At 41.5% G+C, this 12,500-nt stretch overlaps 1 protein-coding gene across 3 annotated transcripts; it reads left to right on the top strand.

Moving 5' to 3' along the window:
- The first annotated feature begins 47 nt into the window (after positions 1-47).
- On the top strand, positions 48-10,343 carry LOC106483239 (tigger transposable element-derived protein 1-like). Of its 3 annotated transcripts, XM_067302491.1 has the most exons (3): positions 48-386; positions 3,985-4,141; positions 7,506-10,343. In XM_067302491.1, the coding sequence occupies exon 3, from the start codon at positions 7,937-7,939 to the stop codon at positions 9,104-9,106; it is 1,170 nt and encodes a 389-aa protein (XP_067158592.1). In that variant the 5' UTR covers positions 48-386; positions 3,985-4,141; positions 7,506-7,936; the 3' UTR covers positions 9,107-10,343. The 3 variants fall into 3 exon arrangements, with proteins under 3 accessions (XP_067158592.1, XP_067158594.1, XP_067158591.1); XM_067302493.1 differs by lacking the exon at positions 3,985-4,141; XM_067302490.1 differs by lacking the exon at positions 7,506-10,343 and having other exon boundaries at positions 3,985-6,346.
- Positions 10,344-12,500: the final 2,157 nt, after the last annotated feature.

A 12,500-nucleotide genomic window follows, 5' to 3' on the forward strand; every position in this document is an offset into this window, starting at 1 on the left:
ATCTCGCGAGAGCCGCGGGCGCGGGCGCGGGCGCGGGCGGGAAAGGAAGGGGAAGGGCCGTTACTCGGCGGGCGCGGGCCGTTGGGGCGGCGGTTCGCGGCCGCGAAGGCTCCCGCGGCCTTCGGCGAGCAGCGCTGCCTCCCCGCGGCGGCGGCGCTTGGGCTCGGCCGCGCTCTGGCAGCGGTGCTTGGGGCGGGACGGGGCGGGGTCCTGGGGGGCCCCTCGAGCCCCGCTCGGAGTCGGGCTCGGGCTCGGGTTCCCGCCGTGGGGAATCCGCCCCACTGGAGGCTGTGAGCGGCGAGGTGTGAGACTGGGCTGGTGGATCTGGGGCTTTTTTGAGAGGCCCAAGTCGCCTATCACTGAGTGATCAGCTTTTGCGTGCTTTGGTAAGTAATCTAGAATTCAGTCATGCAGAGAGCTAGAGAAGTGTCTAGATGAAGATGACTATTCAGTTTTTATTTTAAGGGGGATTCTGTTTTACTCAGTTGACACGGTCTTGAAATCTGTCAGATCTTGCTGAACAACACTAAGTAATTTAACTGATGATCAAATCTTGGCTTTAGTTTAGAGATGATCCTGGAAAATACCTTTTTAATACAAGCAAACACACACATACAAAGCTTGTGATTTTGAGACTGCACTTATTTGCACTCCATAAGTTAAAAATCATGAATAAGGCTTCATGTTGGAGACTTTGATACATAACGGTCAGGATCAATGGTTGAGTTTGCGTAAGAGTGCCACCAATTATGTTTATCTGCTGAGAACATCCTGTTCAAGTTGGAGGGGGACTTCCTTGTCAAACTGCAAGAGTTGTCTTTAAATGACATGCTACCATAAAAGGAAAAAAAGAGTAAGGGGAGATTCCTCAAACGACCACCAGGGACCTTCGGAGTAGCCTTATAATGTATATAACGAATGTGCATTTTTGTGATTAGTATATGCATAAAGCTTCTGCGAATAGGCAGGGAGTTTGCGGGAAGTTAATGAATATGTAACGGTTAGTTAATGAATATGTAGCGGCTGGCTAAATAAATATGTGCTGTGTAAAATCGTTGGTGTGCATGAAAGGAGGAGCAATCCCCCATGCACCCGGTGCCGCAATAAAGTAATGCTGACTTTCTAACCTAATCCCTGTGGTTGGAGAGTGTTATTTCCCGGAATTTCGGTGACAATTTATGGTGACCCAAATGGGACCCTGCATCTGAGGCTTTGCGGACCAACGGAATCGTGAGGACTCCAGCTGTACTGGAGCATTTTCGGGGAGATCCTCTGATTCCCTGGTCCGGTAGGTCTCTCACCCGGTCTTTGGGTAAAGTAAAAGGCGTTACTTGTGGGTTATTGACTTACCCATAAGTCGTGATGGAAAATTCATTCAGGGTTGAGTTATTTACAGGCTTTAAGGGAATAGGGGAACAGTCTTAGGAAATTCTATACGCAATTACGGGGACGCCCGGAGTACAGAATAAGGTATTCGTATTGCTTTGGGAACTGCTACCTTGTTAATAATGGGAACAAGACAGTCAACTGAAGAGAAGGTTGTGAAAACCTCTCCGTTAGGTTGCGTGTTGAAATATTGGAAAGAGTTGGGGGGAGATCCCTTGATGCGAAAGAAACTTGTGGAATATTGTAATCATTGGTGGCCAATGTATAAATTAGAAGATCAGGAAAAATGGCCTTTGAATGGAACTGTAAATTATAACACCATTTTACAGTTAATGTTGTTTTGCCGAAGGGAGGGAAAATGGGACAAAGTGCCTTATGTTGATCTTTTCTTTACACTGCGAAATCACCCTGAATGGCAGAAGGATTGTATGCTTACACCAAAAGATCCTATGGTTCTTGCATTAGAAAAGGAGGATAAAAGGGCCCCTAGGCGGTGTTGCTCGGCTTGTAGTATAGGGAAGCGCTGTATCAAATATAGACAGGACGAGGAAGAAGACATTGAAATGCTAGTGGGCCCTGGGGTTGGGGACAGACAGGAGCTAAGACGGATGAATGGGAACAATGAGCAAACTAGATGCATGGGGCAAAGGTTGGCGGGTCATGACTTGGAGGAAGGTAGTAGCTCAGATGAAGAGGGACAATATGGAGGGGATGAGGGCTTTAGTCCTATCGCAGGAAGAACCAGAAAGGGAACTTCTAGAATAATTCAGGCACCCCTAAGATAGGCAGTAGGAGCCAATGGACCAGTAAGTGTTAAGGTACCATTTTCAGTAACCAATTTGAGATCTTGGAAGGAGTTAGCTGGGGTTTATAGGGAGGACCCTGACAAGGTAGCTAAGGTATTAGAGACAGTTGTTAGAACGCAAGACCCAGTTTGGAATGATCTGCAGGTCATAACGGATATGTCATTGTCAATAGATGAGAGGACCATAGTATTAGCAAAAGCCAAGGAAGAGGCAGAAAGGATTCATGCGCAAGGGGGACAACAGGGCACAGTAAACAACCATTTTCCACCCATGGTTCCTAGGTGGGACCCGAACAACCCGGCCCAGCAAGAGTTACTCGCTAGATACCAGAGATTAATTGTATTTGGGATGAAACATGCTATACCAAAGGTGAAGAATTTGTCAAAATTGTATCAGGTGATACAAAGAAAGGAAGAGTCTCCGTCAGCGTTTTTTGATAGACTGATGAATATGGCCCGGAGATATACTGATTTAGACCCAGAAAAGGAAGGAGACTCTATACAATTAGTCTATATTTTCATTGGGCAGTCAGCCCCAGACATCAAAAGTAAATTGCAAAAGTTGGAGGGAGATGATTCTAGATCTGTAAGTAAATTATTAGAAACAGCATGGAAGGTATATAATAACAGAGAGGAAGTGGAAAAAATAAAGGAGAGGAAGGAAAAAGATAGGGATAGAAAGTTACTAGCTGCACTTATAAAACCCGGCAACCCACGGAAAGGACCCCCAAGAGGGAGGCCAAAAAGAGGTGGGGCTGGAGGCCCTAGGCCATGTCTGGAAAGAGACCAATGTGCAATTTGCAAGCAGAAAGGGCACTGGAAAAGGAAATGTTCCCAGAACCAACCAAACCATAGAGGGTTTGGGGAATTATCCAGACCAGTGGCCAATTTAATGACTTTAGATGAGGACTGAGGAAGACTGGGGGCTCACTTGGAACCCTCCCCAGCAGAGCCCCTGGTTACATTGAAGTTGGGAAATGAGGAAATAAAATTCCTTGTAGATACCGGGGCCACTTTTTCAGTTATTAATACCTGTAAGGGACAAATAAGTGACTAGACAGTATCAGTTGTTGGCGCCACAGGGCGAAGGGAGAATAGGCCATTACGAAGTTTTAAGTGTAAGAATGAGTGGAATAGTCAAAAGTATTGTAAAGAAATGTAAACTTTGTTTACAAAGTAACCCCTATCAATACAAACGTCCTCCACCAGGAGTCACGAAAAAAGGGAACTGCCCAGGTGATTATTGGCAAATAGACTTTTCTGAATTACCAAGACAAAATGGGTACAAGTATCTGTTGGTGTTGGTAGACACCTTTTCAGGGTGGCCAGAGGCCTTCCCTTGTCACACCAACAAGGCTAGGGAAGTAGTAAAAACCCTACTAAAGGAAATAATTCCTAGATTTGGAGTACCAGTAGGTATGCCTTCAGATAGAGGGTCTCATTTCTTAGTGGAAATAGTACAAAAACTATCAAAGGTCCTTGGGATAAAATGGGATTTACATACACCTTGGAGGCCTCAATCTAGTGGGAAAGTAGAAAGGATGAATCAGAGTTTAAAAAAACAAATGAGTAAGATTTGTCAGGAAGCTCATTTAAAATGGCCAGATGCATTGCCATTAGTTTTATTGAGAGTAAGAATAAGACCAAACTAAAGAAAAACTGAGCCCATATGAGATAGTATATGGGAGACCCTATCAGACAATCACGGGGGGAGGGGATGTTCATATCCTTGGGGAGAAAAAGCTAAAAGACTATATTATGTCCTTGGGAAAGGTTTTGTCTTCCCTTCACAGGTATGTCATCCAGTCTGCTCTGGTTCCCCTGGAAGTTACTGTCCGTCCTTGCCAGTCTGGAGACTGGGTGTACATCAAGACATGGAGCGATGAGCCCTTGCGGGAGAAGTGGAAAGGACCGTACCAAGTATTGTTGACCACCCACACTGCTGTCAAGGTGCAAGGAATAGATTCCTGGATCCATTATAGTAGAACGAAACCAGCTCCACAGCAGACGCAGTGGACTGTTGCCAGCCCATCACCTGGTGATCCATTATGTCTAAAACTCAGGCGGACAACATGAAATTGATAATAATAGTCTGTATTTTTGGACTAACTAAGGCGAGGGATAATATGATTTTACAATTATTACAGTCATTTGGGAGAATGCACAATACCAGTAGCCTTACTGCGTGCCTGCCATTACCCCATTCAGCAAGCCATCCTTTAGAATGGGGCGTATTAACTTTTAACCTCTCTAGAATGTGGAACAATATCCACAATATCAGTGGTATGCAAATTATTAAAGTCCCGAGAGATCAAACAGTATACTATAGTAACGGAACTCAATGTTGGAGTCGGGGATTAAGTATTCTACCCACCGGAGAACAGATAATATGGGACATACTAGAGAATAAGAGTAGCTCTTGCCCAGATGGTTTTCAACGGGACGGGTTACCCAATGGTGAGGACTTATGTTGGAACGTAGACGATCTGTATAGCAGTTTATACGGTAGAAAGAAGAGGTCAATTAACTCAGAGTCAGGAGGCAATTGGACCTCATATGAATGTGCTCAGGTGCCATGGGGAATGGATTTAACCTCTATATGGAAAAGTTCAGAACAAGGAGAATGGCATTATAGTCAAAAGGCAGATTGGTGTTTAGAGTGGGCTGGGGAAGTAGGTGCAAACTTATCCTCTATTAAGCAACCTTTGCTAGAAGAAGCCAGAAAGAAACTAGGAAACTCCATGCTGAACTGTACTAACATTTTTAATTGCACCTCTAGTGATCTTGAAATACAACAAATTGGACCAATAGCGCGAACTTTAAGGTTAGGTTGCCTTTGTAGGAATCTGACCACTTCTATCAACCAGACATGGAGGGGAGACAATTCAATTAATTGTAAAAAGAAGGTACTCCCAGCTATGGGTCACACAGTATGGGTAAAAGGAGATGGAACTTGGACAACTCATCTACCCCTTGATGGAAAAACTCAACCCTTCACTCTAGGATTGTTGACCCTATGTCCTCTTTGGAGGAAGAATCCCATCACTCCAGTTTCAAATGGCTTGGTAAAACGAGACCAAACTAAGGAAGAGGACTGGAAAAAACCTAGTGCGGGAACTGTTGTTGGTTGGGTATTGGAATCCATCTTCAGCCCCCAGTCTATGAGTTTACACAATAAGTTTGCTATAGATAATCTAACAGGACAGGTGGAGGTATTAGCAAATGCTACCCAGAACAGTCTGTGGGAATTAAATCAACAAGCTCAAAGCACTTCTAAGATGACCCTCCAAAACAGACAAGCCTTAGATTTACTCTTGGCCCGAGACCATGGACTATGTGGATATATACAAGAAGACCCGGAAAACTGTTGTATCCACATTCCGAATGTAATGGGACCTCTTAAAGAGCAATTAGAAAGAATTAAAAAGGTAGCTGCCACTAGCAGAAATATTAAAGAAAATCTTGAGACAGATTGGGTAAAGACAATGTTTGGGAAACTAGGTATTTCTTTATCAGGATGGTGGTCTAATCTAATCTTAATTCTAATTATAGTAATAATTGCGTTGATGATAGGCGGATGTGTTAAGACTGCTGTCTTGCATACAATATGGAAGTAAATAATAAGTTATTATGTACTTCCAAAGGAGGGAATTGATACATAACAGTCAGAATAAACGGTCAGGGTAAAATAACTTTGAGTTTGGCGTAAGAGCACCACCAGTTCTGTTTGTCTGCTGAGAACATCCTCTTCAAGTTGGAAGGGGTCACAAGGTCTGTTTATCTGCTGAGAACATCCTGTTCAAGTTGGAGGGGGACTTCCTTGTCAAACTGCAAGAGTTGTCTTTAAATGACATGCTACCATAAAAGGAAAAAGAGAGTAAGGGGAGATTCCTCAAACGACCACCAGGGACCTTCAGAGTAGCCTTATAATGTATATAACAAATGTGCATTTTTGTGATTAGTATATGCATAAAGCTTCTGCGAATAGGCAGGGAGTTTGCGGGAAGTTAATGAATATGTAACGGTTAGTTAATGAATATGTAGCGGCTGGCTAAATAAATATGTGCTGTGTAAAATCATTGGTGTGCATGAAAGGAGGAGCAATCCCCCATGCACCCGGTGCCGCAATAAAGTAATGCTGACTTTCTAACCTAATCCCTGTGGTTGGAGAGTGTTATTTCCCGGAATTTCGGTGACAACTTGGCCTGTTGAAACATGGTACTGCCTCAGGCCTCCCCTTTTATATTTGCAGCCTAGGAAGTTACATGCAGCAAAAATAACTTCTGGAAAGGGTACTTAATAGCTTTTGTCACAGCGACAGGACACAAGTATATTTTATTGTGAAGATTTAGCAAGTACTTTGTTCAAGATGGAACTTTGAAACACATTGCAAGCCTGGAAGAGCCTGGCTGTTTCTGAGTAGGAGCTATACTAGACTTTTCTGGAAACTTTATGCCCAGGCTCACCTGATGGTTAAGCGAAAAGTGCTTAAGTGCCTAGGGAGCTTTACTGCAATGTGTTTCTAGCATGCCCTGAACTATTCAAGAGATTTGGGAACAAAGTTCTTCAGTTAATGGCTGGACATACATGGCCGTATCAGATCCATGGGAGTTAAATGTTGAAAATAAGCATTTGTAACCCAGCTCAAAGCAATGCTACAGTTTAGAAAAACAACAAAAGATACCTTGCTTATAACTGCATTGCAAGGAAGAAGAGGAGTCTTGCTGACCACTAAGAGGTTGTTGGTCTGTGGCTGCTGCTCTCTGTCACAAAATAATGACTGTTGGAGGAGGTGGAGAGCCCAGTAACAATCAAGGGGATCAGGTACTGTCATTACGTGATTCCTGCCCCTGCTAACAGAAGGAGATTGATTAGCTTCAGATATGCATGGGGGCTTGGAAGAGGAAAAAAGCTTTCCTGGAGGTTGCAGGGAGGATCAGGACCCTGGCTCATAGAGGGAGAGGAAGCCGTGAGGGGAAGGAAGAAGGGATATATCAAGAAAGCCTGCAATACTGACATAAGAGCAAAAAATGTACTGGTCGTGGTACAGCAGCGTAATGCTGAGGGGGTGGAAGCGGAATACCTTGGAATACAACCACTTTCCCCTTACATGTGGCCAGCGTCCTCATAATTTTTCTCTCATCTGCTTCTCTCAAAATTCAGGTTGAAGAGCCCCATTTAGGCTTAGTAGGGTTTCATAGCTATGTGGTGGAACTGGAGAAAAAAATTGGTGTTTGGGACGCAGAGTGGAAGAGAATTTCTGGGGAGAATTCAAATAGGAAAGCTGTCAAAGGTTGTTTTTTTTTTTTTTTAGGTGCTACACTTCGACAGTTTCTGGAAGAGTGAAGAAGTTGGCCAGAGTGAATACAGGCATACCTCATTTTATTGTGCTTCGCAGATATTGCATTTTTTACAAATTGAAGGTTTGTGGCAACCCTGCATCGAGCAAGTCTATTGGTGCCATTTTTCCAACAGCATGTGCTCACTTTGTGTCTCTGTGTCACATTTTCGTAATTCTTGCAATATTTCAAGCTTTTTCATTATTATTATATCTGTTATGATGATCTGTGATCAGTGATCTTTGATGTTACTGTTGTAATTGTTTCGGGGCACACGAACTGTGCCCATATAAGACGGTGAACTTAATTGATAAATGTTGTGTGTGTTCTGACTGCTCCACCGACTGGCTGTTCCCCCATCTCTCTCCCTCTCCTCGGGCCTCCCTATTCCCTGAGACACAACAATATGGAAATTAGGGCAATTAATAACCCTACAATGGCCTCTAAGTGTCCAAGTGAAAGGAAGAGTCGCACATCTCTCACTTTAAATCAAAAGCTAGAAATGATAAAGCTTAGTGAGGAAGGCATGTCGAAAGCCGAGATAGGCCGAAAGCTCGGCCTCTTGCGCCAAACAGTTAGCCAAGTTGTGAATGCAAAGGAAAAGTTCTTGAAGGAAATTCAAAGTGCTACTCCAGTGAACACACGAATGATAAGAAAGCGAAACAGCCTTATTGCTGATATGGAGAAAGTTTTAGTGCTCTGGATAGAAGATCAAACCAGCCATAACATTCCTGTAAGCCAAAGCCTAATCCAGAGCAAGGCCCTAACTCTCTTCAATTCTATGAAGGCTGAGAGAGGTGAGGAAGCTGCAGAAGAAAAGTTTGAAGCTAGCAGAGGTTGGTTCATGAGGTTTAAGGAAAGAAGCTGTCTCCACAACATAAAGGCTCAAGGTGAAGCAGCAAGCGCTGATGTAGAAGCTGCAGCAAGTTATCCAGAAGATCTAGCTAAGACAATTGGCTACACTAAGCAACAGATTTTCAATGTAGACAAAACCGCCTTATATTGGAAGAAGATGCCATGTAGGACTTTCATAGCTAGAGACGAGAAGTCAATGCCAGTCTTCAAAGCTTCAAAGGACAGACTGACAGCAAGAGAACTAGAATTAGAAGTGGAGCCTGAAGATGTGACTGAATTGCTGCAATCTCATGATAAAACTTTAACGGATGAGGAGTTGCTTCTTATGAATGAGCAGAGAAAGTGGTTTCTTGAGATGGAATCTACTCCTGGTGAAGATACTGTGAACATTGTTGAAATGACAACAAAGGATTTAGAATATTACATAAACTTAGTTGATAAAGCAGCGGCAGGGTTTGAGAGGATTGACTCCAATTTTGAAAGAGGTTCTGTTGTGGGTAAAATGCTATCAAACAGCATCACATGCTACAGAGAAATCCTTCGTGAAAGGAAGAGTCAATCGATGCGGCAGACTTCATTGTTGTCTTATTTTAAGAAATTGCCACAGCCACCCCAGCCTTCAGCAACCACCACCCTGATCAGTCAGCAGCCATCAACATCGAGGCAAGACCCTCCATTGGCAAAAAGATTACGACTAGCTGAAGGCTCAGATGATGGTTAGCATTTTTTGAAGTATTTTTTAATTAAGGTATGTACATTGGTTTTTTAGACATAATACTATTACACACTTAATAGACTACAGTATAGTGTAAACATAACTTTTATATGCACTGGGAAACCAAAAAATTTGTGTGACTTGCTTTATTGCTATATTCTCTTTATTGCGGTGGTCTGGAACCAAACCTGCAATATCTCTGAGGTATGCCTGTAAAAGAAAAAAGGTGGTCAGTCAAGTACAAAGTATCCCCTTGAAAGACTTTTTAAGGGCTAAATTGGGGCTTTCTTGCTGTTTAATTGTCCCAAGCCTCTTTGTCAAGTCCTGTCTACATGAGTACAGATGACTATTTACACTTTCAACAAAATTTAAAAGACCAGATCATGAATTTCTAAAAGCCATATATAAAAATTATTTCCATTGCCACTGAAACACACAAAGCTATATTTAAAAGTATTTCTAGAATAGCTGTTGGTTATTCTAGCTAGCTGTAGCTAGCTTTGTGCTCTTGAAGTGCATGGATTATTGCAAAGATAACAATAATTGCCATAAGAATTACTGTAGTTTGTGCAGAAGTTATTTCTCAGCTGGTCATGGTAGATATTTACAAATAAAACAATAGAGCAAATAAATGAATCATAGAAATAATCCCAGCATAGTTTCTACAGACAAAACTTGTGAAACTTTACTATTATTATTACTAAGAGATGTGAAAATGTATAAAAGGTTGTTGCTGAAAGAAAACTGATGTTGTTTCTCAAAACTCACCTGTAGTTGATACACTATAGTCCTGGTAAGACATTTATATGTTGCCAACAATATACTAGCCCCTCTTTAAAATAGGCCCAAAGCCAGTTTCAGCAACAAGTTTATATACATTCTTATGTATGTCATCAGGCTTTTTGATTTGAAAGGAGTCCAATGTGCATCAGTATATATCATGTTTAATTAAATACAATATTCTATTATACTTCCTTATTCTTTGTGTTTGTATACATAAATGGCTCAGTTAAGTGGAGGTGAGTGGGAAGAAATATTAATTCATGTTTTACAGATTACCCACCCACAAATGTACTTTAAAAGTGTAATTAAAACCAGATCTTTTTTGAAGCTTTGAAAGATGTAATATAAATCATGACTTGTCATTTTCTCCTCCTGGTGAGAAAATTACTTTTTATCTTCCAAAGTTACAAAGCAATAAAGTTTTCTTCTAGGGTGTTTTCTATGGAGACACCAAGTTTAATGGTCCAGTGTGTTCAAAAAATGTATACTAACATTTTTTAGAGTCAGGACTAGTTGCAGAATCGTAACTGTTTTAAGTTTCTGTTCTTTTATAAAAAGAATATACATACAGATATATATATATATATATATAGGTGTATACAAAGTCCAGGATCAGGGCCTAATAGGTGAAGAAAACAGGGAATCTTCTTTGACAACAAGTTAATAACAAATTGGGACTCTTAACAAAGTTATTAGATAAATTTTATTTTGATATTTTACAAACCCCAAACCCAAACATATTATTTAGTTGTGCAATAGCAAATTAAGTAATAGTTTATTATGGTTTGATTAAATGTCCAGGTAGAAATATTTGTTAAAAGTCGAAATTTAATTTACCTGTATCATACCATGAAAGCAATACTGATTTGCTAAGCAAATTTTTGATGTATACAGTCATAACAAGAAGTCTGCTCCTGGTTAAATGCTTTTCAAATTAATTTTAAATCCTAACAGAGTCATACAGATGGTTGTGCACATAAAATGCATCCTGAAAAACAGGCAATTAGATTTAGCTGCTCAGACAAAAAAAAAAAAAGAAAAACTATTACATCACCCCTTCTATAAATACTAGATTGTATATTCTTCCCTCTCCCTCTCTTTATTAAGCATTAAGTGAATCTGCATAAGCACTTAGTATTTCCTTCATAACCAGACAGTATGTCTGTTGTATAGACACACAATATTACATACTAACCACTGTAGATACATGTGAAAAAAACTGTCACACCTACACTTCTGAACTCTTAGGAATGTACACTTTTTTCTTTCCTGCATCCATTAATCCTGTTTTTCACAAGCACCACTGTGCTTTCACATTCATGTACTGCCCCATCTCCCATTTATACATCCTGATGACCCCTTTCCTCCTTTAGCATTTTTACTAGACGCTTTATTCAAGAAATATGCACTGGTCTAATTTCAACAGACATTTAAATGTATTTAATTAAGTAGTGTAACCTTGTTTGGATATCTTTAATTCAATTTAAAAGTGATTTGATTTAGCATAAGCTTGTTTCTAAAGCTATAAACAGCAAATATGACCCCAAATAAAAATGTTTAACATACATTTAGAGGAAATGGATGCTAACAAACAAATTATTAGCAATTAGTCTTGTGACTCAAGCAAGTCATACAATGTATGACTTAATAGATGGAGTCTGGAATCAAAGTGATGTATGCACAGGTGCACTGTGAGCCCTTTTTTTTTCTTTTTCCATTAATGCATTGTGCAATTGAAGGTGGGTCACTCGCTGGAGCACCTTTTTCAATTTTGGGACTGGATGTCTGCAAACATTCAGGCCATAGAGCAGCAGCTCAAATGCATCCAAGTTTGCAGACATCCAGGCTATTGTAGGCCAGCAGAGAAGGATATTGGAACCCAAACTGCTTTCTGTTGGCAGCTTCACAAATACATGGTTATTATCACTTGTGTCCAAGAACAGATGCAATGAACTGCGGGCAGTAGTTATGCACATAGGCAAAAGCATTTATTTTTATGGCCTATGACATGGCAACACCCATGAGGGTCCCATCAAAGAAGCTACTTTGTCATTAGTCAAGGAAACTATGAGGTAGGACAACTGACTTCCTGTAGTTGTATTTCTGAGACAAACACTGAGGTGAAAAGGGTGTACTGAACTGTGTAGGGGCCAAAGTGTTTTATTAACAGAATAAATTACCTTGAATTTCCTGTGGGGATGCTGAAAGGATAAAGCATGTCTGGGCAGCTGCTGTGGTGATGCAAAAGATTTTTTTTTTTTTAAGTCTTTTAACTGTGTCCACATTAGGATACAGTATTACTGTAAGCACTCCTGTCTAGCTAAAGCAGTGGCTTTGGAGCTAAACATCTACCACCCCAGAGCAGACACTGTAGTGCAAACGTGAGCACAGGTCCTCTGCCCGTACCTCAGCATTTCAGACAGCTTCAACCAGTCCCCTCCGCTGAAGGGGTTCGTGCCAGTCAGCTGAGCCCCTGCAGCTGGTTTTAGCGCGCATGGTTTTAGCTCTTTGTAAGCGTGAAGCAAACTGCTAGCTGCAACTATCGCCGCAGGGACTGAGGCGAGGGCAGAGCACCGCAGGGCAGCGGGATGGCGCGGAGCTGCCCTTCCCGGGGCGC

Source organism: Apteryx mantelli, chromosome 10, assembly GCF_036417845.1.
Source record: "Apteryx mantelli isolate bAptMan1 chromosome 10, bAptMan1.hap1, whole genome shotgun sequence".
Classification (NCBI taxonomy): Eukaryota; Metazoa; Chordata; class Aves; order Apterygiformes; family Apterygidae; genus Apteryx; species Apteryx mantelli.